Genomic DNA, 26,094 nt, shown 5'->3' on the forward strand with positions numbered 1-26,094 from the left:
AACATTTCCAACTGTGTTAAATATTATTTTGCATGCAATGTTTGCCTGACTTTAATGTTTACTTTTAATGGGTACTCTCAATGTCAACATTGTTTCTGTTTTTGGGCCAGATACTTAGCTAGTGCAAATTGGTAGCTGAAGTCAAGTCAACTGAAGTCAAGGTAGCTATACCAATTTACACATGCTGAGGATTTGACCCTTTGTTTTTAATAAATGTCTAATCCTGGTTTTACAATATTCAAATCTGCTACCGCTTAATGTTAGGGCCTACATAAATTAGGGAACGTTTACATTTAAGGAAATTTTCAGAGCACAGACAAAAGTTCATCCTCTTTCCTCTGTCCTGTTCTTCCCTCCTTGCCCTCACCCACACACAGAGAGGAAATGGGCCTGATCTTCTCCTAACTTACATCAGTATGAATCTTACATTTATAACACATGAGCATTAGTGAAGTTACACCAGTGTGAAACTGGTGAGAAGGGTGACTCAAGCCCAAGTGAGTGACACTGGTGTAAATCTGGTATACTTGAGGGGAAGCCCAATACTGATGTTTCTTTCCTTTTATCACTAATTCCTGAAGTGCTGCATTTGGCAAATAGAAACCAATACACTTTTCAATTATGGGGCTTGCATTCTGCTGTTTCTAACAAATTCAAATTCCTAATTCTCAAAAGGCTCTGCACAAGCCACCCCACCTACGGCTCCAAACTCAATTTTCCCCACAGCTTTTTTCACTTGTTATACCCCCCAGCATCCTTTCTTAACCACTTCCTTACTATTAGCTCCTTCTGTTTTGGGACCTTTTCATTTCTCCCTGTGGTTGATACTGACTCTACTACCTATGTGCCCATTACCTTTCCTTTCCTTCACTAAACTCTCCCTACACTGATTCCTCACAACGAGTCTCCACGCTTTCTTGTCTTTCTACTCATTTCCCTGGTATCAGGTTTATACGAGATGAATTGTATTTTCTTCAGGGCAAAGAATTTGCCACCCTATTGTTTCTCACATACTATATTCAGTACACTGTATATAAAACAACAAAAAAGTAGAGTTGGAAGAATTCATTGCAAATAATATTTCCTGATAATTTACCCCTGTAATGAGACACGTGGCTTTTTGAGAACAAACCACTAGTGTGCAGCATTGTTCTATTTCCACGCAAAACCATGGCGTTCTGGAGGCTGTGCATCCCAGAGGGACCAGTGGATTCTAGGCTATGGCAAGGAATAGCCTACTATCCCCAGCCTACTCTGCCACAGACTTCCTGTGTGTCCTTGGCCAAGTCATTTAGAGATAGAGCCACAAAGAAAACTTTGACACAGCATTATGATACCTATCTTTTAGGCCCCCTGCTGCCTAGCAGAATCCCCAGCTCTAAGTTAGGTGCCCAGGCTAACATTGCAGACTGGGGGCCCCAGGCAAGATTGGTGGGAGAATGCAGAGAATTCTGCTGGGGTTTAGGCAAGAGCTAGATGCTGGGCATGCAGCTTTGTGCATGTCCATCCACAGAAATTTAAGTGCCTAGGGAGTTTAGGCACCTATAGAGTTAGCAGAACCCTAGCAGGGGTTTTGAGGAGCTCAGTTTTGGATTTAAGCACCTAAAGGGTCAGTTAGGCACCTAAATCCCTTTGTGGATCTAGCCATTAGTCTCTCTGTGTCTCAAACCCCATCCATAAAATGAGAACAACAGTACTTTCCTGCTTCACACGGGTGTGTGAGGATAATTAGATTAAAAGATTGTGAGGCGTGCCAATATTATTGTTACGGGAGCCATAAAAGTACCACAGATAAAAGTGCTAGGAAAGGGGGCCACGATACAAATAAGCTCCTTTTCATCAGAACAGGGAAAAATGTGGAAGGAGCAGATCTGCCTTTCTCCACTCAGAGACAAAAGGATAAAGAACCCAAGAGAGGCACTGGGTGGCCCTGTGAAAGCCGACGTAGAGGACTATTGGATTTAGTTAATACAATTGTTGTTGACTGAGAATTTTGTGTTGGAAGCCCAGTGGAGGAGAGAGTAGAAAAAAGGTGAAGCAATGGCCTTGGGCAAAGAGGTAATGTGGCCTTGAGGCCTGGAATGGGAATCTGCTTATTTAGTTTCCCAAGTTTTTGAGAGAGGAAGGAAGCTCCTCTTCCCACCACCAGGTCCAGTTCCACCATAAGGAGAAAAAAGCCTGCACTCTAAGTAAAGAATAGGAAAGAAAAAACAAATTTTTTGGACTTTTGTTAACATAGAAGGAGTGGAGTTTTTGGTTTAGCCAGATGGCTAATCTACTCAACCAGCAAGAAGGAAGCTGAGGCAACAGCTGCATTACTATCGCAAGAACTAAGTCTCTGCAACTCCTTTTTCTAGTTTACAAACCTGTAAATTGACTAAGTGTCACAGGTATTCAGTGAATACTTTCTGTGCACAAATTTCATTCTAAGTAGTGTGCTGTTCAGCTATTTGCTGCTCTCTGTTTTTGGTTATGGTCAGTCATATATGCCAGGTAGTATTGTCTCCAGTTCCTGACAGGGTGACTAAAACTTTTTAAACAGAAAACAATGAATAGGGTGAATAAAGTATTTCTGGTACAAATTTTTGTAAGACTGATCATTTGTGCTAAAAATTAAAAATTAAAATTTCAACTATTCAGATATTAACATATTTTCACAAATCCTTGGCACCTGTCTGATTACAACAGTAAGCTGAACTTGCTACTTTTGTTCATGAAATTATTTACAGCTCACTTTTTGAATTATTTGACCAGCTCCGGTAAAGAGTGCATGCAACCTCTGATTTTCATATTATAAACAATTCATCTGAGTCTTTCCTGGACATCACACACCCACACACACATGGTAAATTGTATTTACATTTCTCAAAGGCATTTGTAATTAGAAAAATATTTTAAAATCTTTGCATTAACTATCACAGTACAAAAAGAGATTATTTAAGAATATATTGTTTTATTGATCTAGAAAGCAATGTAACAAATTCAAGATTTTATAAACAAATAGACAACATTGTAAGACAAGAACATATTAAGTGTCCCTTTGTTGCATTTTTAATCTTTCCATTTTGTAATATCACTTCTATGCTTTGACATGGAAACATACATTCTCGGCCTATTAGGGCTAAGATCAAGTTGATCGCCTGTTGGAGACTATGCGGCGCCTTTTGGAGCCCATGTGTCTTCTGGCTAGAGGCGATATAACATTACCTCGGTCTGCCGCCTATTATGGCCAAGACCAAGCGCACTATCTGTTTATTTAGCTTAAAAGCAACTTACTTTTTTATAAAACTTTATTGAAACATTATGTATATTGTTTGGGTAGCTATAAATAGACCAAGGTTAGGTACATTAAAACATTACCAATATTTCCTATATGAAAGTACTATCAGGTGGGTGATTCCTACTGTTGGGAAAGGGATCCCAGGTCCCAGCCACACACCTCTGCACAAACACCAACCCTCTCTCCTATAGAAGTCAGAGCTAACCCTTGGAATATGCACTACACTTAAGAATAGAACACCACTTATCCAACCCAAGCAAACCAGGAGTAGACCTAGGTCAGGATCTCTAGCAGGGGTTACACAGATTTCCTTGTCCCCAATACAGCCATAGCCTCCCCACACACACAAACACATGCCTGGCTAGACACACAGAGAGACTCTGCCCCACACCAATGCAATTCTGCCCGACACCCTTTGGGTCAATCCAATCTGTCCAGGCACTCTGAGTCTTAGTGGGCAGTATGAGCTCAGAATGGTGGTGTCAGCTGTCCTGCACTTCCAGGCTGTGCATTTATAAAAGTCCCTTTTTGCAAGCAATTGGCTCTCCTCCAAGCAGCTCCAAGTTCAGTCTCTCTCTCTCTCGGTCCCAGCTCAGGCTGCTGCTTGCAGGCCTTATTCTTCTTTTTTCCCTATCTTCCTGGGCTAGTGAACCATCCCACCTCCTGCCCACTCATTGGCTCACTCATTAGGTCAAACCCTTCCAGAGTAAATTCTGTGTCCTTGTTTTTGAGGGGCACTCCCCCCTCAGCCAATCAGGTTTGTGCAGAATAGGGGTAGAGGGAGAAAAGCATTCTGTGAAGCCCCACAGTACACAATTATCATAAACTGCCATGATATTTCATTCCCATATCAGCTCCTCATCCACCCTGTGAGAATAGCAGCAATTTATGGCAGAGGGTCAAATTCTATTCTCAATTACTAGGTGCAGCACCAACTGACTCAGGTAGGAGTTGGACCAGTACCTCACAGCAGACTTTGACCCTGAATGTCAAATTATTACAATTATTTGTGCTGGCAATCAAACTTTTCACTTTGTGTAAAAGCCAGACAAACACAGACCCACTTTCTGCTGGAGTAACTGCTCTATTAAGGGAGGTAGCTCAATGTCCAGGCTACCTTAATTTTCTTTTTCTCCTAAGGAAGGAAGCCCATTTACTGATTGTTTTTGTGAGCCAAGTGCCAGAAATTGAACAAAAAATCCATTCTTATAATTTATAACCATTTGTAAAGGAGTTCAGTATTATTTAAATGCAGAGGTTACATAAAAACACGACCAGATTTGACTGTAAGCTGTTACCGTACAATATAAATTATGTGACAAATTAATCCAACAGTCAAAGCTGCAACAAACATTCAAAGATAACTATGAAGAACACACACTTTCTGTAAAATAGATTTCTCTCCCTTCAATAGGCACACAGTCATTTGTGAAATTCTCTCCTCTCCCCCCACACTCTTTTCACACTGGGATGAGTCTACTGAAGCCAGTAAAACTGCACTGCTTTAAGTGAGAGGAGAGTTTGGAACATAAATTGCAGAATGAACTCAACGACAAAAAACAGGTTTGATGAATGATCACTAAATATACTGAGCCAGATCCTTAGCTGGTGTAAACTCACACATCTCCACTGATGTCCATAGAGCTAAGCTGATTCCCACCAGCTGAGGGTCTCGCTCGTACTTTTCAGGTAGCTCAAAATTCACAAAGTCCTCTACATTTAGCCTGTCAAGGCTGCAGTTCCATGCAAAAACTATAGTTGTCTGATTTCTTTCACATAAGCAATTGAATTGTCCACCAAAAATATTCTAATGGAGACTGTAACCACACCTTGAGTTGGCAATTAAGAGACTATGGTTAGAAGGCAACCTTTGTACCCCTACCCTTGGGAGAGTGGAAGCTGGGCCCATCATGTACCTGAATAACCTCTTCTCAAGGGTAAGAAGTCAGTCAGCTGATCAGTTCATGGAGCAACATAAATAATGGTATCTGAAAGTTGATGTAAAGCGCCACGATAATGGCTGGTAAGGATACAAGATGTTCAGATGTCAATACTACGTTTTGAGACATCCTGCCAATGGACTGGTAAGTAACGATCATATCCCTAAGTTAAATATTTATAGTACAAAAGGCCCAGAGATTCTGAAATATTTTGATATATTTACAATTCAGTAAAATCATTCTTTGTGATCAAAGAACACAAAGATCAAAGAGTGAACTGCAGGATACTGCTGAGCAAGTTTTACAATCTAAAATCTTTGGAAACTTTCTTCTTATGACATACATGCTCGTCTCCTCTTCAGCTGGATCCAGATGCCATTATTTGGGCGAAGAATTAGCTCTGCGACCACACCAAGTTCTTCTTGCTTTTGACTTGTTTCTACACAAAAGCGCCGTAAGATGTTGGCTAGAACAGCTTTCTCTTCCACCTGTGCAAAGCGCTGGCCTTCAGATTAAAATTGAAACAAAAACAGTAGTGATTTAGTACTAACAGCCCTCATAATTTTCCCACAAAAAGCAGCATGAGAAGAACTGTGCAGCTGTTGTCACAGATTATAAACCAATATGGGCCAAATTCAAGGTAGTACAGAAATTACCAATAATGGGATTTGGATTTATGACTGAGATCTCTTTCCTTCCAGATCTATAGTTGGAAAGAGTCAGCTTTACAATATGCATGGTCTTCAAGCAAGAGGAGCTTAAAGTTAGCCCTGTATCATAGAGGAAAAATTAATACTAAATGTGACCCTATTGTGTCATACATAGGCCTAAATAAGGATGAAAAAGAAGAGGATGAGGAGAAAGAGAGAGAAGGGCTTAGCTCACGGATCACAGCACATGTACAGCAGGAAGAGGAAGAGCACACACAGAAGGAAAAAAGACAGAGCTTTGTTGATTTAGTTTTTATCCTAAAAGTAGAGGGGTGCTGGTGAGATAGGCAGGGGAGGAATTAGACAGATAATCAAAGGCTTAAGAGAAAAATGGAGGAAGGAGAGAGAAAATAGACAGAAATAAAAATAAAAGGAACTTGACAAGGGTCACAGACCACACAGTTAGCCAAAGATTTAAACAAAAAGAGGCAGAGGGTTTTAAAAGTTGTGTTGTGCTGTCTGTGAGAGATCTGACAGTTCCCTGCAATATCTCTGGAAGATCTTAATGTATTAAGTTTATGTATCGTTATGGGCCAGGGATTGTATGTTATTCCATGAAGGCAGGGAACCCCAGCCCTCCAGGAACTCAGAACAGTTGCAGGGCAATGAGGCAAGTTCACTCAGGTTGTAAGGCTTCCAGAGAGGTATTGCCACCTGGAGAGGCTTACATATACTAGTTCATACTGGGTTCTCCAGAGGCCAACAGACAAAGATAGGACTTTTGGATAAATGGTCTGACCTTAAACTGACTCAGGGCCTTCTTTCTGATCCAGCAAATAGACAGGACCTGTTGTCCCCAATCCTTAAAGAAAGGTTGAAAAGACTCACACCAACCAGAGTCCTCCTAGGGATGGGGGAGGAGGGTGATCTTTGGTAAGCTTATTAGCATGTGTGTAGGTGCTTTTGCTGTTTTTAATAGGTTTTCTCTGTGGTGCTTTTACCTTAAGAAAAAGTGTGCTTGCTTAGAAAGAGCTGTATGATAACTTATAACTGTGAGCCACTATGCTGTTTAAAGCTTCTGAGGAAAAAAAGCAAAGCAGGGCTGCTTAGGCAGTCTAAATTGCTGGGAAATTCACAGTAGGCAGGGAACCATGAAGCCTGTAAAAACCCTGGTCAGGAGGGAGAGAATCATGCTTCTCCACCCAAGAGCTTAGAGTGGGTTCCTTAACTGGATCACAAGGGGAAATATGTGCAGTTGCCCTGAACTCTGACAATGTCTATCTCCCTTCCCTCAACCCCTTCTCTGTACACTGTCTGTTCAGACTGCAAGCCGTCTACTCAGGAATCTTTATGCCTGGAAATCTTCTAAAATAATTTGGGTGCACTAGAAACAATAGCTAGCCTAATTATGATAAGTTAATTCCTCTTTCAATGGGCAAAGATCTGATCAAGAATGAAGAGTAATCTTTGGCTTTGTTTGGGGCTTCTTTAAAGCATTTTTTACTTCATTTATATTTGGATTCCTGAGAATGTCTACTGTAACTTCACAATGAAGACAGAAGAGTCTTAAAAGCTGCTGCTGCTGAGGTCATTGTCAGTAGTGGTGCTTCTGTCATTAGAACTGAGCCATTCAGAAGGGAATAAAATCCTGAAAATGAAAGGAGATTGGACCAATGGAAATCTGCCCCTCTCTCAGCACTCTGAGCCATTCATAGTTAGTGTGGTAGAATAGTGCTTCCGCACTAAGGATCCATAGGGGGGCAGCTCCTTTGATGTCACACCACTTGTTTAATACATACAATACTCGAAAAGTTGTTTATTTCTGAGCACCCACAACCGGGTTAGGTGCTTCAGAGAAACATGTGTAGACACAGTCCCTTCCCTGAATAGCTTACAAGCTTTAGGAATTCAGTGAACAGCCCAGCAGTCACTTCAGAAGATTGTGGGGGGTGGGTCCTTACGTTTTCCCCACCAAATGCTGGCCACCAGTGGTTGGGATCATTGTATGGCCAGCAAATGTATCCCAAGGGAAAGGACAGAAAGAGAGTGGCTCATGTTGTTCCCTAGTGAGCTATCGGGGTGTCTTTGAGGGGTTCTGGAGTAGGATGGGAATCCTGTCCAGCCCTCTTGAGCCAGAAATGATGTTAGCATGATACAAAGTTACATGTGGAGCAAGTCCCAGTAAGGAGGAAACAAAAAAAACTCCGAAGAATCCCATGGGAAGAAAGAAAATGTAAATACAACATCAATCTGAGGAAAGAGGTACCAGTAAGAATTGCTCTGCCTCAGTTATTAAGCACACAGGACTGATGTGTTTCAATTTGAATGTATAAGCTCTGTTGTGGGTGCTGCAGCAAAGGCAACTACACCTAAACAGCCTTAGTGGTAAGTTCAATGACCAAGTATCAGGGTTGTCATAGGGCAACCCTGCCTGGGCCACCCTACACAGCGCCCTCCAGCAGTAGGCTACAACACGACAGGTGCCTCTGCCTCACTTTTCCTTTTTTGTTCACCCATGAAACAGTCTCTCAGTGTCCAATACAAAGCCCGCTCTCAGAGTAATTTATTCATATATACCAGTGCAGTAAATTCCTCCAAAACCCTTGTAGAAAAATCATTCTTGTCAAACCCATAATAAAGGTACAACTATTTTTCCATTCCCCTTTTCATGGGAAACACGACAAGGTCACCCACCAGGGAGTCAACAGCAGCACTGTGTTCCCAGATCCTCTGGCCCCTCAACTAGGGTCCAATCTCCAGGCCATCCACCAGTGACCAGTTTCATGATTCTTCCATTGGTCCTCAAGTCAGGTCTCCCACAAGGGAGCTCCCCACAGCATCTTTTTCCCCAGGCCTCCCTGTCTCAGAATCCTACACCAGCTCAGGGAACATCCCTCCAGAGTCCACCCTCTGCTTCTAGGCTCAGCTTCCCCTGACCAAGCTAGATCTTTGCTTTTTGCCTAGGGGCCACTGCCCAAGCATTCTGCTCATCAGGGTCCCAACTTCGGTCAGTTCCCACCAGCAGTTCTGCTCCAGCTCTCCTCAGAACTCAGCTGTATCTACCAGGTCTCCTGTAGCTCTCTCCCAAGCAATGCTTGACAGCTCTTTCCTGGTTCTTCCTGTCTCTGACTCCTCTCAAGCTTTGACTCTCCAGGTCTCCTTTCCTCTAAGGCCCAGATGCCCTCTTTTAAGCCTAATGGGAGGGTCAACTGACCAGTCATAAGTGCACTGGCCTCTTCCTTCTTAAAGGGCCAGTGTCACCCTGTAACAGAAACCCATTATGCTTCAGCTTTTATCATCAACTACGTACCAATGCAGTTTCTGGGTCCAGCGGAGAAGGGCACATATGCATATGGATGCCTCCCACTACAATTCTCAGGGAAGAATCGCTCAGGCCTGAATTCCTCAGGGTTAGGGAAAATCTCTGGATCTCTGTGCAGTACGTAAGTACAAATGAGTACATCTGTACCTTTTGGTATCTTAAATCCTCCTGCAAAAAAAATAATCAACATGCCAGTGGCTTCCTATAAATGGATACCAAGCACAAAAACAGTTCTTTATTTGTGCAACACCTTGATAGCAGATACTTCTCATACCTAAAAATGATGAATACACACAAGGTTGAGATCTACTATCCATAAACATCCCCAAAACTAATTCATCATCCTCCTTCAAAACTCTTCTTTGCAGCAAGCCCTTCAAAAACTTGACAACATCTAGACTGCTGTTGTGCTGATGTAAGAACATAACCTGCTAACCAATAGAATCTTATTGCTTTCTTGTACTACCCATTGGTCTGTCTGTATCCATCTGTTCTCTCTTGTCTTATATGTAGATTGTAAGTCCTTTGGGGCAGGGAACATCTTTTTGTACTTTTTTTTGTACAGTACCTAGCATATAGGGGTCCTGGTCCATAGAAGGGTCTTCTACATGCTATGATAATACACAAATAAATAAATAAATAATAATACTTACTAATATGGCAATCTTCACTTGTGGTGCGGGCAAAGTTTGGAACAGAAGGGAAGAGACGAAGAGCTTCTTTAACAACACACTCAAGATACCGGAGCTTCTTCAAGTCATCCATTGTGACAGGACGGTCAGAGTTACCTGATCAGAATCACAAAAGGCGTGTGAGAAACAACTGTCTTAATCAGACTAAACACAAGCCAGCTCACAGCTGGGCTCACAGCTATCTTAAAATCTGACAAATCTAAAACTCCACCACTGGGAGTATGTAACCTTTGGGTGGGCTAGAATTTACTTCATTGCCCTTCTCCAGGGCCTACAAACACCTAACTCCCATAGAAAAGCACCCGGAGACCCAGAATTCAGTCACTAAGGATCTTCAGCAAGTATTGCCCAGGGTCAACCTCCCCACATTCAAGTCCAAAAAGAACAAAAGGAATTAACTTAATTTAAATGCTTTAGAGTTAGGGAAAACTGCCTGCATTCCACTCCTGTGGCTCAGCTTCTTCCGTCCAACCCACACAGCATACATGGACCTTTGCAAAGCAGCTGCCCTGACTACTTACCTTCCTGAAGTCTGAGTCCAGCAACAGGAAACCTATTGAGCATACCCCAAACTACCATACCCAATTCCAAAAACTTCTGAGGGTGCAGCGTTCATTGTGCATCTGCCTAACTACATTGACCCAACAGACACCCACAACTCATTCCTACCTATGGAATCTCTTAGATTAATCTCTTAAAGAGATATCCCCCATTAGGCACCCAGGTTATACTTATGGGTTTGAATCATTTGTCTAAATGTTTATTCTTGTGCTATTCTTGAACTGCTATTATTACTTGATATTTGTATTGCAGCAGCACCTAGGAGCCCAAGTCGTGGACCAGGATCCCACTGTGCCAGGCGCTGTACAAATATAGAACAAAGTGATGGTCCCTGCTCCAAAGATTTTACAATCGAAGCAATCTGTCCCAATTCCCTTAGCATCAAACCAGCTCCCACTGACATCTCTTTATCCAGAAGAGTTACAGCACAGAGTTAAGTGGCAGCACAGAGTTAAGTGGGAGGGCAACTCTTTATTTTCCTTTATAAATCTCTAGATAGAAATGACTATTAATCATATACTGTACCCTGCAAACTTACACCCACATCCAAGCAAACGGTAGAAACTTACCAAACACTTCATCCAATTCACTCTGAACTTTCTTCTGTATTTCAGGATGACATCCAAGCAAGTAGATGGCCCAGTTAAGAGCAGCAGCTGTTGTATCATGTCCCTGGAGGTACAGATTTATTCAGATGTTCAGGTCTGCATTTCCTCATCCATAGGAAGATAAATATATTCAAGAAACTAGTGATATTATAGTGGTATAGCTTAACAATACAAGTAAAGAAGAAAAGCTAAGAATATATGAATCTATGTAACAATCTGGTACTCAAGTTTGAAAAGGAAATAACCAGCTATGTAATAGGATGAATGGAGACTAAGTTAAGAAAAAAACTGAAACAAATCAGAACATTTAATAAGCAGACGTCCCTTTGCTATCCCTCTTCTATTACTTTGCTATTCTATGTTGGCCAGGTGAAGGGTCTTCCTCTACATTCAGTCTCTGAGGAAGAAGTTTTCTATTGCTTCCTTTTAGACATAAGTTGGTTGACCCACTAAATCTCTCTGGATATTGACAATAATTTGCACACTATACAGTAATCTTAAAGTCACTATATTTTCCACACAGGCAATGCTAGAGGGGCATTTCCCTTCTTCACCTCTTTACAATGAAATATAAGTATTCCTGATGTTTTAGTTATTCACTATGTTTTTAATATGGGATTGTAAATATAGTATTACCATCAATTACCAAAGAGGGCAGAGAGATGATTTTGCTAAAATGATATATTACAAACATAAAACTGATCCATTCGGGTACTATATGCTAAATAAAACAAGGGGATGTTCACTAGCAACACATTTGGGGGAGGAGGGGGGTTTAATTTTAATCAAATTTACCGTTATTGAGCCACAGAGCATTTGCGACCATGGCACAATTAATTCAACAGCCTCAGGGTGTACACAGAGTTACACCAGTAGAAAACTGTAGCAACACAGCAGTGAATCAGGCTCAGTGTGATCATTTCCAGTCATCCTGCATCACAACAGATACAACAGTAACAGAAAGGGTCCAAAGACAGCCAACAACATGATTAGTAGCATGGATTGATCTCAATGTGAGAAGAGATTGGGACAGTTCAGATCAGGTGCAGCAATTGCCCGTGGTGCCGGAACAATTTTTATAGTGTGGGTGCTGAAGGCAGAAACCATGTATTTGGGTTGTTATTACTACTTCAAGCCAGGCGGGTAGTGTCCCTAGTTCCAGCACCTATGGCAATTGCTATATGTCTAGGTTTACATCTATCTATTCTAGGTAAGCACTATCAGCTTCTCAATAAGAGCCTGATTCAAAGATTCAATGGAAAGACTTCTGTTGATTTGGATAGGCTTTGGAGGAGGCCCTAAGGGCCCAGACCTGCAAACCCTGGCCCCTGGCAGTAGTTCCACAGTAGTCACTGGACTATTGGCGTGGGTGGGGTCTGCTCAAATGTGCCATTGTTTGCAGGATTGGGCACACAGTCCTGCTAGTGGACTGCAATCCTGACTTGGAAATTTGCAACTTTCTCCCGCAACATCGCAACTCACACTATTGAGGATTTCTTGCTCTGGATATATTTTTTGTTCTGAACAATGAGATTTTATACTGCAATGTGTGCATCAAGCTCTTCTCACACTCCTCCTACACTATTACAGTTACGATTGAATCCTGAAAATAAAGCTTCTGTTCTAATAAGAGGAAAATCCCAATTTCCTCACAGAACATCTCAAGCTCTGAAAGTCCACAGCTCATTGGGGTACCTCGAACATGAAAGTATCCACTTCCTCACGAATATCCATGTAGCTCAACTTGTTCCCTTTGTCATCAGTTGCATTCAGAAGCATATCAAGAAAAGCTCTTCTCTTTTTGGGCCCACTTTGTTCGTAGTTGCCATCAGAGTCAGTTTTATGCTGTTCTTGGTTATTTATTTCACAGGATTTTTCTGCAATAACCTTAAATATAAAAATGTATATACAGTTCCTGGCTTAAATTCCACAATCCAGTGATGTGGGGCCCCTGTTCACATACACTTTAAAATAAATTTTATCCCACATATTTAAAAATGGACTGTATCCCTGACTCCATGCTATGCATTGGTTGGTGGTAGAAAGGGGCGTATCTACTCATCCCCTTAGTATTTGCATGCTGAGTTTGCACTTGTCCATGCTGTGAATCATGGGTATTCTGAGGTTTTACGTCCTGCTTTTTTACAAAACAGGCTACTTATGAGTATGCACCCAGTACTACTGACAGGAAAACTGTGCTGATTCCTTGCTTTGTCTGTTCTTCATTTCTGAGCCCTCAGCACCAGGCTGTGGCCTTAGCAGACAACATCACAATACTGTATAGTGACATGGCATTGCACAGAATGCAAATTGGCACCAAGAGGAAACAGAATCCCATTCAGATGTGGGATCTGATTCTCCTCTCCTTTTCTCTAGTTTAACTCCTTTGACTGCCATGGAGCTACAGAGATTTAAGGGCTGATTCCTGCACCACTGAACACAACGGGCATGGAATGAGAGGAAAAATCAAGCACTGGGACTGAACTTTCTTCATTAAAGGGAAAATTCTGGTGTAATATGTGGGTACATTGCTTCCATCAACTCATCTCCCTGTTGCCATAGGATCTGGTCTTTAGGTATTAATCAGTTTGTACAGCTATGATTGAACAGATTTAAAAATTAAGGTAGGGCAGTTTTTAAACTGTTTATTTAAATCATGGAATGATAAATAGTTATTCTTATCAGCATTTGCAATAGCTGTGGTTTTACAGCTGTTACAAGACTAATGGTGTGGAGCTAGATTATTTTAAGCTGTTTAATACACTATATTTTAAGGAAAGTAAGATGATTTTCTGTGGCTTCCCCTCCTCCCCCAACTAAAGATGAGTTATACTATTCCCATGTAAGCGTTACCGATTAGCTTAAATCAATACCCAAGCAATAGATTCTAAGTTTATCATATCTTTCTCTTCAGGGCATTCCTTTAGTGACTGACTATCATAAAAATGCAGTTTTCCTATCCTAGGCACATCTCTCAATTCAGATGATATTTCCAATGGCTGAATACCCAGTCACCACATTCTGATCTGAAATCTCTATCGTTAGTACTGTATGTCTCTTCATTGTCTGGAACACAATAGAAAAAAGAATAGCAGGTTACATTGTCAGTGAAAGTGTGAAGAATCTTGAGGCTTCTAGTATGTTCCCTTCCTTCTTGGAACATAGGGTACGTCAAGTCAGCCCAAAGCCAAGGAGACTTCTGTCTATGCTCAATGAGGTCACTCATCCTAGGGTAACACAAACAACATTGAATTATACTTACTTCAAAAAAAATAAAAAAAAACAATAAAAAATTCCCACCATGTCCCCAACAGCCTAGAGGGTCTAAGTTTCCTGTCCTAGAAAAGATGATGCAAGTACCACCTGAAATTTCAAACACAATCATTTTGTCTAGTCTTTAGGGATACCAACAATCCACGTTTTTTTTTTTTATTAGTTATAATGCGCAGTAGCATCTATCTTATTTTTCAAGTTTCTATTAAATGAACTGCTTCTGTCAAGTTGTGACAGGAGTGATCTGTCTCCTTAAGGATAGAAGGACCTAGGGATCATCCCACCCTTTTCCCATGGTTTGGCCCCTTTAAGGTTTGGTACCCCAGTGTCCAGGAAATTGACAAAAGACAGATATAGGGAGAGAGGAAGTGGTTCGAGGAGAACAGTCTGTATTTGAGGAAAACCTATGCTTCTATTCCTTCGAGAGCCCAGAACCAGAAGCATTGCAGAGAAGGCAGGGCAAGGCTCCCTTCTCTCCCAACCAACCAGAATCAGCTCAGGGAAAGAGAGTTGTTTTATGCTGCCTCTTTCCTCAAACAGAGAGTCACCAGCAGAATAAGATGACTTGCTGTCCCTTTGAGCCTAGGGACTAACTGGGCCTAGGTGAAAGAGAAGCTGGTTGAAAGCAACAGTTGGGCTATGCATGTTACTTCAGACCAATAAAAGGAGCGGCTTGACAGAAAATCTCAGCCCTAAGGGAGAGGGCTGTTAAGTCCCCTCTACCTAAAGGGGAGCTCTTTTGGGGAAGCTGTGTAACCTAAATAAATCTGAACCCAGGAGAAGGGGAAATGTTTAAAGACTCTGACGACGAGTGAGTTTCTTCTGAATTCCTGTAGAGGAAGCAGAGTGAATTGTGCCTGCAGGAACTTGCTGTGCCACAAGAAAGCACTGGTGGTCCCTCTGCCTCACAAGTGAAATCTATTCCCATCTAAAAGCAGTAGTAATCAAAGAAGCTTGTCACTATGAAAAAGAAACTTGGGGCCTGTGTTTTCTCTCACACAAGTATATTTCTGGAGTAACTCAGATGTCAGTGGGTACACTGAAAACAAAGGGTTGAGGTTTTTTTAATTAATCAAACAATTTACATGACCTTTCCTCTGATTTCAATCTCTCCACAATTCCAAAGCATAAGTGTAAGCAAGGTCTGAGTGTCTCCCTGCTCAGCAGCTGAAAGGGGGGCACGTTATTTGCATGGGCTTTGTATTTGCATGAGTACAATTAAGTACTCAGCATATTGCATATGCACACTAGGTGTAGAGCATGATGCGAAATGGTCAATTTGTCTGGTATTGTGTTACAAGTCACTGTTGTGTTAACTGCAGGGGTAAATTGAATGTTGCCCTTCAATTGTATGAACAAATGGCATCAAATCTGTGTTTAGCCTATTCTGATGAAAAATTCACTGTCACCTAAACAGAGCCCAAAAAGGGTGGCGGACGGATGTTTCAGCATTACAAGGGGAGAGAGAGGAAGTAGAAGTCTCCTGTTGAGATTGCACTAGCCTTGGCAAAGGGTTACCTGCAGGCATGGATTGATTATCTCCTCCCACTGTTAAAAGGTAGAATTAATGATTTCTCTTGGAGTCTTAAGTTTGTTAAAAGCCGAGACTTTGGTCCTGTGTCAGCAAAAGGTTTTCCCATCAGCTGAAATTCACTAAGAGCTGAATCACTAGAGAAACTTTGACTGACAACCAACTGAGAGGTGCCAGCAGTGGGGGGCACCTGCAGACGGTAGGATCAGTTAGTGCCAGTAGATGGCAGAAGCAACAACAGTCAATGCCAGCAGTGAGAGGGAGCCAGGAGTGGTCAGCGCCTGCAGATGCCAGGATCAGTTAGCATCTATAGACTGAAGGGGGCCTGCAGACAGTGGGAGCCAGGAGCGGTTGGCGCCAGCAGACGGCGAGAGTCAGAAGCAGGGACTCAGTGGCACCCAGAGGTAGCAGGAGGCAGCAGTGGAGGAGGCCTGGTTGAGCCTGCATCCAGCAGGAGCCTGCAGAGGGGGACTGGCTGAGCCCCAACCAAGAGGTGGACACTGCAACTATGATGGTCAGTACCGGAGAAAGCAAGAAGGGAGAGGTGAAGGGAGAGGTGAAGGACATACCCCGTACTCTGGGGTGGGTTTGGCTCACTGAGTTCATGAATTCTGTTTGCACTGTTTCCCAAACCAGTGCTGTGTTACTTCCTTCTGTTATTAAAAGGTTTACTTTCTACACTCAGACTCTGTGCTTGCGAGAGGGGAAGTATTGCCCTTTGGGGCACCCAGGGGATAGTGTGTGATTTCTCAGGTGACTGGATGGGGGCTTGAGCCAGTTTAGTGTGGTACCATTGACGGGGACCCCTAGATATAGAACCCGGCCCTTGCTGCTGCCGACTTAGTCTGACAGAACGGTTACATAAGCAATGTCATTTGATAAACAAACAATGGAAAGAAATTCTGCCAGGACAATTTTTCAGTGAGACAAGCACACAATTGTAACTAAATAGAAATTATGGAACAGAAGTATTAGCTCATTCAGTCCATCCTCACTCATCACAGACCATATTTTTGCAGGGACTTACAATGCATTCATGGGCAAAGTTAACCCTAAAGTCTGCAGTAATGGCCTGCCCTGCCCTCTGAAGGGTTTGGGCCATGCATCTGCAACATAGCTTCAAATACTTTAGAAAACCAAAAAGAGTCAGCCACAAAAGAAATCATTGTCAGAGTTTAAGGCTAGAAAGGACACCAGATCATCTAGTCTGACCTCCTTTGTATCACAGGCTACCATCACCACCACTCACGCACTAAACCCCACAGCAGAAATGAGACCAAAGTATTACAGCTCAGAGGGTTATATTATCATGCGCCACAGGCAGAGAATAGCAGGTATTGAGGTGCACCCATGCCCAAGGACCCTGCAATGGCAGGGAAATGATTAAGTGAGATATACCCAGATAATCCTGGCAAGTGATCCACACTTGCACACTGCAGAGGAAGGCGAAAACCAGCTAAGGTCACTGCCAATCTGACTTGGGGGAAAATTTCTTCTTGACCCCACATATGGGGATCAATTAGACCCTGCCCATGTGAGCAAGAACCAGCCAGCCAAGCACCTGAGAAAGAGAATGCTCAGTGCCACCTCAGAGTCCGGGCCCTGCCTGTCCAATGTCCCATCTCCAGCTGTTGCTATCTCTGATGCTTCAGAGTAAGGAGACCAACCCATACTCCTCCTCCGACCCCTGCAGGTAGGTGGATGGCTGCAGCCCTAAAGCATGAGCTTTTAGGAAGTAAGCCATTAACGAAATGTGAACCCCAAGATTGCTGAGCCCTACCCCATACCATCACAAGCAACCCCTTCAGACAACTGAATTCATATATGTGTCCCGTTCTTTCTAAAAATTAACTAAGTTATTTGCCCTCACAACTCTTATTGGGAGGCAGTTCCAGAGCCTCACCCCTCTGATGATTAGAAACCATCTTCTAATTTCCAGTCCAAACTTGTTCCTGATCAATTTATATCCATGTGTTCTTGTGCCAACATTATCCTTTAGCTTAAACAGTTCTTCACCCTTGCTGACCTACTGTATGGTTAGAGAGAGCAATTATAAGCATTCTTTTTGCTAAGCTAAACAAGCCAAGCTTTTCTTGTCTCCTCTCATAATATAGGCTCTCCATTCCCTGATCATCCTAGGAACTGGTCTCTGCACCAGTTTCAGTTTGAATGAATCTTTCTTGAATATAGGTGACCAGAACTGTACGCACTATTCCACATGAGATCTTACCAGTGTCTTGTACAATGGCATTAATACCTCTCTATCTCTAGTAGAGATGCCCTGCCCAATATATCCTAGTATCACTTTTGCCTTTTTCATAGACATATCACATTGGTGGCTCATAGGCATCCTGTGACAGAGTTGTTCAAATATAATTAGATATAGCCTCTAAGGTTTGATACTCCTTTACCTCTAGCAGCATAAAAGACCCTTGAAGCAAAATTAAATTAAAGATACACCCACTTTATACTAGTAGGTTAGTATAAAGGGACTTTAGTGCAAATGAGAATCTGGTACTTTAACTTCACATTAGGCCATATTTTACGTTGACATATGAAACATGCAACTGCACTAAAGTCAAACAGTCACATGCAATGTTGCACTGCACCTTGTGAAGTTTTTTGTGTTTGTTTGTTTTACAGCAATGCATCATGCATGCAAAACTTTACTATTCCAATCTGATAGCATTTCATTCCCACTTTGCACTGGTGGGAATGATTATACAAGGTGCAAACCAACTGTGTGCTATGTGGATTCAGTGTCCCAATCTCCCGGCATCCCCAAAAAGAAGGCTCAAAAGAACAATGGCAACTATTCCAGCCAACATTAGCCATGGAAGGGCTGGAGTGCTATTGCAACCTGTTCACAGGTTGGAGCAGCTGGCCTTGTGCAGCTATTACAGAGGTCTCCTTTGTGCATGTACAGTTTACATAGGTTCTACCATCATCCTGCCACTCAGATATGCTCTTCCTCATCCCCACAGATGAGCAAGGGAGGACTAAGGTGAAACAGGAGGCCTTGTGCAGGTCTACACTTACTTAGAAACAGCCCGGACATATTCAGAATCCTTATTGTTCTGTGCACCAACCTTCTTGCCCATTGCAGTTTCTAGAGAAAGAGAAAACAGAAATTTACTAAAGTTAACTGGGTAAAAAGTCAAATTCATTGACAACATACTGTCATGTTGCATGCAAGCACTGCAGCTATTTACATCCTCATTTCATAGATTTCTCTTTTTTTTTAGAAGGTGTATTTTTTCTGCATTTAGTCCTAATATTCCTATTCCTTTAACTCTCCCTCAATTTAGATTACATATCCAGTCCTATCCCTTGGATAAAAGGTTCTCATAACCCAATATTTGATTGTTCAGACAGATACAAATATAATTAAAATAGAAAAGATGTGTCAGTGTAGATAATACACAAAGTATTGTTACAGGACAAGCAGGGCCTTTTTAATTAGTTATCTCAACTAATGAAACTGCAGCATTGTAACAATTCTACTTTTAACTGTCCGTATCATTTACAAACCTGTCACAGCAACGATTGAATCATCACCACAACTTACCACAGATTATATCAAGGGCACAGAGAGTGATGTCTAGAAAGCAATCAAACGGCTCTTTGTCAACATGCTTTTCAAGATTTTCAACCAAAATATTGGCTTGTTCATTCATAACTTCTAGAAAATCAGCTAAGATTGTGAAGTGGAAAGTGGGAGTTATCATTTTCCTTCTCGTACGCCATTTTTCTCCAGTGCTACAAAATAAAGAGTTGGAAATTAAATATAAAAAAACCTCATCTAGAGCGACCAGATGTCCCAATTTTATAGGGGCTTTTTCTTATATAGGCACCTATTACCTTCCACCCTCTGTCCCGATTTTTCACACTTGCTATCTGGTCCCCTTAAACTCATCACAAAGGAAATAACAACAGAATGTTGCCAATGTAGTCTCTCTGTTAGCCCATCTTCATTGATGAACAGCTTAAATGATTTTGTAACATTTTTAATACATCAATTAATGTCTGTAGTTGCAGCCAGCACATTTCATGAGAAGGAGAAAACTGGAAGTACAATTTGCTACAAAACTCTTCTAATCATACAGTGCTACTAACAGCTTGGTGCTAGCTGTAGCTGCTACAAGACAAATACTGTGAACAAAGTTGCACTAAGACAAGGACTGACATTAAGAAGGCACTTGAGGGTAGAAGTGGGTGAGAAGGATACATAAAAATCGCCTTGTTAAATATTTACCATCACAGCCCCGTTTAAGCCCATTTTCACTGATAATTGTGCCTGCCCTCATTTTTCCCCTTTGTAAAAATGTGAGGATTAAGAAGTTATAGCCTAATATGGGTCTAGTTTACTGTATCAGTATCATCTACCGAATGTTACTCAGAGAAGAGGATTTATCTCCCACAGAGCTGTTAAGGTGGTGAGACAGATGCAGGCCAATAATACGTTTCTGCGGTCCCTCTCTGCTGTGGAGAGCAGGATGCCCCAGATCGCCCTGTTTGCAGATTGAATTAGCACACAATTAGCTCTTTTGGGATGTTTGATCCCAGTCTCCCAAGTCATCTGGCTCACTCTGGAATGAGCTGGTTCTACTCCAACCACCTCACTTGCTGGGGTGTCTGATGATACTTCTCCTGTCCCCTACTTGTTGGAGTTTGAGGTATAGATGTGCTTGATCTTGACCGATCATAATAATAGATTGGCCAAAGGAGTCAGTGGACTTTCTCTATTTAGCTACTCAATGTCTGCTCCTTCTGCTGAACCCCAGCTGCAATCTTAAGAGTAGACCTAGGCTGTGTCTCCGATGGAATCAGCAGGGGACATAGAATATTCTTGTTTTTAGCAGGAGAGCTCCCAGAACCCCCTAAACTTCCTTCTAATTTTCTTAAATGACTGAGCATTTCCTTGAACCTAACCCTCCCTTTTCTATAGTGGAAATCAGGAATACAGCACTCCTATGAGATCATTCTCATGCTATGAGATCCAGCCACAATGTTAGTTTGTTCTGAGTTTCTAAAACAGCAAAAAAAATATGGAAAAAAATCATCAAAATCATTAGAAAATATCTTGAAATGGTAGATACATGTTAGACATGTGCTTGCATCTGTAAGCAGGTACTGTCACAAATGTCATTCTGGGATTTATTAATAGATGTGTCATAGGTAGTACATGGAAAATAATTGTTCTCCTCTACTTAGCATTGGCGAGGCCTGAGCTTGAGCCCTGTGTCCAGCTTTAGGCATCACACTTTAGGAAAGATGAGGACAAACTGGAAAGAGTCCAGAGAAGAACAATAAAAACAAGGAAAGGTTTAGAAAACATGATCTATGTGGGAAGGTTGAAAGAAATGGGCATGTTTAGACTAGAGAAGAGAAGGTTGAGGAAGGACTTCATAACAGTCTTCAAATATGTAATAGGTTGTTATAATAAGGACAGTGATCAAGTTTCCTCCATATCCACCAAGGGTAGGACAAGAAGTAATCAGCTTAGTTTGTGGAAAGGGAGATTTAGGCAGGAGAAGTATCATCAACTTTCTAGCTATAAAGGATAGCTAAGTACAGGAATAGGTTACCTAGGGAGGTTGTTAAATCCCCATCACTGGAGGTTTTTAAGAACACACTAGGTGAACACTTGTGAGGGACAGTGCCTAGGTATTCCTCAGTGCAGAAGGATGGACTTGAGGTCGCTTTGAGCCCTACATTACTCTGATTCTATGTCGCAGTGGGATGGAAAAAGGAAAAAATGGACTGATCCAGGATCTTCCTTCCCCCATCCCCCAAGAACTCTCCAGATGTAGAACTATGTGAGAGAGACATATCTCCGTATTTCTGGGGCCACCAGAAGTTTTGTTTCAAAATAAAACTGGGGGAAAAAAGTTCTATGTTGAAATGTTCCATTTTGACATTTCAAAATGAAATACTTTAATTTTGTTTAGTTTTGAAATGACGATTGATCTCTCTACCAAAGTACAGTCAGTTAACAATGCCACTTATAAACACATTTACTCTCAAATATCATAGGAGTTTTTCACTGAAGAATATTGTTCATGTATGTAGCCATATTAAGAAATTACACTGCATCTATTGTTGACTCGGACCTCACTGACTTCAATGGAAATAAGGAAATTTGGCTCATGATCATAAGAAAATAAGCCTTTTTGTGAAACAGCACTTTCCAGGAGTTAGTATGTAATACCCATCAGATTGCACATATAGATAGGACAATCTCTTCTGATCAACTATCAGTAAACAAGGGGCATGAACTCCCTCTGGTAAAATATTTTTAAAAATTGTTGTTGTGCGGTTTTCAGTGTCATAAATCCCAAGGGTTATAGATAGGAGAGTTAGTTCAGCTGCACCAATTTTAAATATGAATCCTTTAATCTAAGGCCATAGCCAGCAGGTGTGCCCCCAGAAGTTTTTCATAGTAGGCATAACTGAACCATTCTCACTTTAACTTAGTATGGCATCTAAACATATGCTGCTTTGCTTACATTTAGCAGCAAAACAAGCAACTAACAACACTAAAATTTCAATGTGTGGCATTACAATCCTGTCATGGGGGTGCAGCACTGCTCAGGTTTGACCCGGCAGTCCCTTGAGGTAAAGATGAGCCGTGCCTGCCACTAGTTGAGGAGAGAGCAAAGTGAGGGCAGCCAGCTTCAGCAGTGTTATTGAGCATGCTCAGTACAAGCCAAGCAGCAAATCAGGAGGTGACAGGACATGACTCTTTATGCCCTCCCATGCATCAGCCACTGTCTTGACAAGTGCAAACAGGGCTGAGTTCCACTTTCAGAAGCACATGGCTCCCATTGAAGTTCATGAAGCGAATCTGAGCACAGGTGAGGGCTAGATTAATAAGAGTAAATATGTCATTTGTGTGGGGATAATATTTGATTTTGCTGGATTATAATTGGCTGACATTCTTTTGTTGAAGAATTGAAAACTGGTTCTATCATTTATGAAAATTTGAGCTTTGTGCATTTGAGTGAGGTCTTGCTACATCATTTGTTTTGAAGTCCCATTCACATTTTTCACATCACATGACTAGGGCCCTACCAAATTCATGGCTGTGAAAAATGCATCACGGACCATGAAATCTGGTCTTTTGTGTATTTTACCCTACACTACTGGGTAAAAGCCTACAAAAGTGCACAGCATTTCTCACACTGGGGGCCCTGACCCAAAAGGGGGTTGGGCAAGGCTATTGTAGGGTGGGTTGCGGAATTGCCTCCATTACTTTTGTGAGGCCTTCAGAGCCAGGCGCCCAGCCAGCAGTTGCCGCTCTCCGGCCACTCAGCTCTGAAGGCAGCACAAAAGCAAGGGTGGCAATGCCACAACCCCCCTACAGTAGCCTTGCAACCCCCTTTTGGGTCAGGACCCCCAGTTTGAGAAATGCTGAGTCTTAATGGCTTTACATATTTATATTTTGCCATTTTTAAATACACATTCATGCTTTCTTACAATGCCGTGAAATTTAAGATTGAAATACCTGAAACTGTGAAATTCAAGATTTTTAAAATGCTATGACCAGGACATTTACAAAAACAGACTGAGGGCCCTACACATGACTCTTTCAAGAACTGGTGTTTTTTCTAGGCTCCTGATAGTGGCAGGCAGACTCCATTTTAGTGCACTGCAGGCCACACATGGCTCTTTGGGCATCTGTACTTTTTATTCGAATATTTATACTATAACTGAGTTGTTATTCTGCTTACTTGCAAATAAAATGTAACATTACAGTCTTCAGGCAGTCAACATACATTATAACTTAAAATTAAACTTTGCATAACTTTAAAGGGACTTGACTAGATTTGTTTATTACCATACCTTGTTAGAAGTCCAGTGCCAAGCCATGGATGTAGAAATTTGTATGGATAGGATTTTTGTATGTGCTTTGAACTGCTTAGAATAACCTATCAGGAGAAGAAAAGATGGAGGGGAAATCTCTCTTTAGAAAAAGAAATTGGTAACATTATTTACTTGTTGTATTTTATAAGAGGACATTTGCAGGATATGGTCAAAGCTATGATGTACATGGCTCAGTCAATAAAGCTAGTCTAAAAACTTTGATGGAACCATTTTCTGTTAAAAATGCAGTTCTATCACAACTGATATGCTTCAAAACATCATGTTGATTTCACTGAAATTTCATTCTGGAGAAACAATGAATTACACAAGTTCTGGCAATGTCAAAATGTCTTGTTTTGACATTTTTGGAGTATAATACTTCAGTTTTTCATTTTGAAAATATTGTTAATTTCAAATTTTCTTCATTTTGTACAATAATATATAATAGTTAAAAGGTCACAGGAATGAAATGTTAACTCCATTTGTTGGCTGGATTGTCAGAAATGTAACCGCAAAATTGCAAGAGTGGCTCTATGATACTGTAGAGACAGTTTTACTCCTGTCTGTGGCACAAGGTAGCACAGGACTCCTAGGGGTGGCATTGGATCAGCTTGAAATTTTTGTATGTATATTTAAGACTGAACAGTGTACATATCTAAAGTTGATGGTAGTGGGCTCATTTTATACACTGAAATACATAAACAAGTGTCCTGATCATCAGTGGCAGAAGAGATATCTGAGGCTGCTTTAATTATGCACTCTTGTTTCAAAATAGTGCTTATGATTTTAATTAAATACATTTTTCAGTTTGAATCTGATTGATGTAAGTTATATCTATTCCATCAGATAGACGGTCTATACTCAAGTTCTGTCAAGAGGTTTGTTTGTATGCACTTTATTATATAAATACAATAAAATATATCTCAACCATATATCACTTGCTAATAAAAAACAACTGTACATCAAAGATGATAGCACAACACTGACATTCAAAACCTAGTGTGCATTCAGAGCCTGTTTTGCTGATAATGCAAAGTGAAGTTCAAGGTTTTCCATAGTCTAAAACCTGGATTAAAATTTCTTCTCACTCAAGAATCATGGAGATATTTTTAATCAATGTAAAGACACAGAAGAAGAAACTTTGCATTTATTTCCAATTGAACTACAAAACATTCAGAGCTAGACCCACTATTTGCATGCTGCCATAGGAAAGGGCAGTGGTACTCACACCTCTCTAATGAGAGCACCAGGGCTTATTGTGCCTCAGATGCATAGACAGAGAGTGATTTGTCACCCTTTATGACATGCAGCGTACCCCTGGGAGGAGCATCTGGCATGCAATCCTTGTGCTCCCCGAAGTGCCTAGAGTTATAATGCACGTTCATAAATGGGAGGGGAGAAACCAGGATGAAGGCTAAGCTGTAGACCCAACAAGAAGTTTTGAAGACTGGTGGTGTCAGTGCTGCATGGCCAGCCATTTTCAATCTTTACTGTAAATTCTGGAGATGAAGCAACTTAAAATTTCAAATTAGGGAATAATAGTGATGGTTAGTTAAATCCCTGAATATGCCCATATTTGCCGACTCAAGCAAAAGGAAACAGGGTTTATTTGTTTTTTTAAAAATGTGAAACAAGAGGACCTCAGTATTGCAGTTTACATTTTAGGGGTCCAGTCTTCCACTGATATGTACATAAGCTTCGGTCCTCGTATGCTGTATGTGCCACAGATACCGAAATAAAGGGGAAAGGGAGATCCATTCATGGCAAAAATATTAAATAAATTTGAAAAAATAATCAGTCATTTCTTAAATTTATATACTGAAATTTTCCTTGGCAATTTGTTCTTTGTATTAAGCCTTTATTAGTATTGGTTCACAAACTGTTGTCTTTGAGCCTTGAACTTACATCAGTTCAAATATTTTGATGCTCCTAATTTATAAATTACAGTGAGGGAATGTAGAATTTCTTACATCTTTTGTGCTACAATTGCATGACATGTTCAAATAGATTTATTAAAAATGAGATAGGAATACTCACCTCAACAGTATCTGCATGATATAAAATCAAAATAGGCAATGGTCCTACCCAAAGTTTTAACAGCGGTTGAGTCCTGAAATCTTCATAGTATTGTATCATTTGTTTAAAGAAATCTGGAAAAGAAAATCTGCTTGAATGGGCCAAAACCAGAACTTCTGTAATTGATGGATTATAAATTCACTATAGTATTAGATTTGCTACTGCAACAAAGCTGGTTTTTTGCACTTTTTATTATTTTGATTACAGTAGCAGTTAGGGTTCCCAACAGAAATCATGGCCTTAATATGAAAAGCACTCTGCAGGAAGAGCTAGCTCCCTGCTTGCAATCTAAATA

At 41.2% G+C, this 26,094-nt stretch overlaps 1 protein-coding gene across 1 annotated transcript; it reads right to left on the reverse strand.

The window, feature by feature from the left end:
• Positions 1–5,429: 5,429 nt before the first annotated feature.
• Positions 5,430–25,868, reverse strand: LOC137155565 (cytochrome P450 4V2-like). Its single transcript, XM_067551962.1, has 10 exons — positions 25,761–25,868; positions 23,703–23,788; positions 19,426–19,616; positions 18,897–18,966; positions 14,154–14,280; positions 12,749–12,940; positions 11,015–11,117; positions 9,846–9,980; positions 9,181–9,360; positions 5,430–5,725 (listed from the first exon to the last, which is right to left on the reverse strand). The coding sequence occupies exons 1-10, from the start codon at positions 25,857–25,859 to the stop codon at positions 5,553–5,555; spliced, it is 1,356 nt and encodes a 451-aa protein (XP_067408063.1). The 5' UTR covers positions 25,860–25,868; the 3' UTR covers positions 5,430–5,552.
• Between the last annotated feature and the right edge of the window lie 226 nt (positions 25,869–26,094).

The sequence above is a fragment of the Emydura macquarii genome, unplaced genomic scaffold, assembly GCF_026122565.2.
Source record: "Emydura macquarii macquarii isolate MOO-44397 ecotype Brisbane River unplaced genomic scaffold, CSIRO-AGI_Emac_v2 contig_1363, whole genome shotgun sequence".
NCBI lineage: Eukaryota > Metazoa > Chordata > Testudines > Chelidae > Emydura > Emydura macquarii.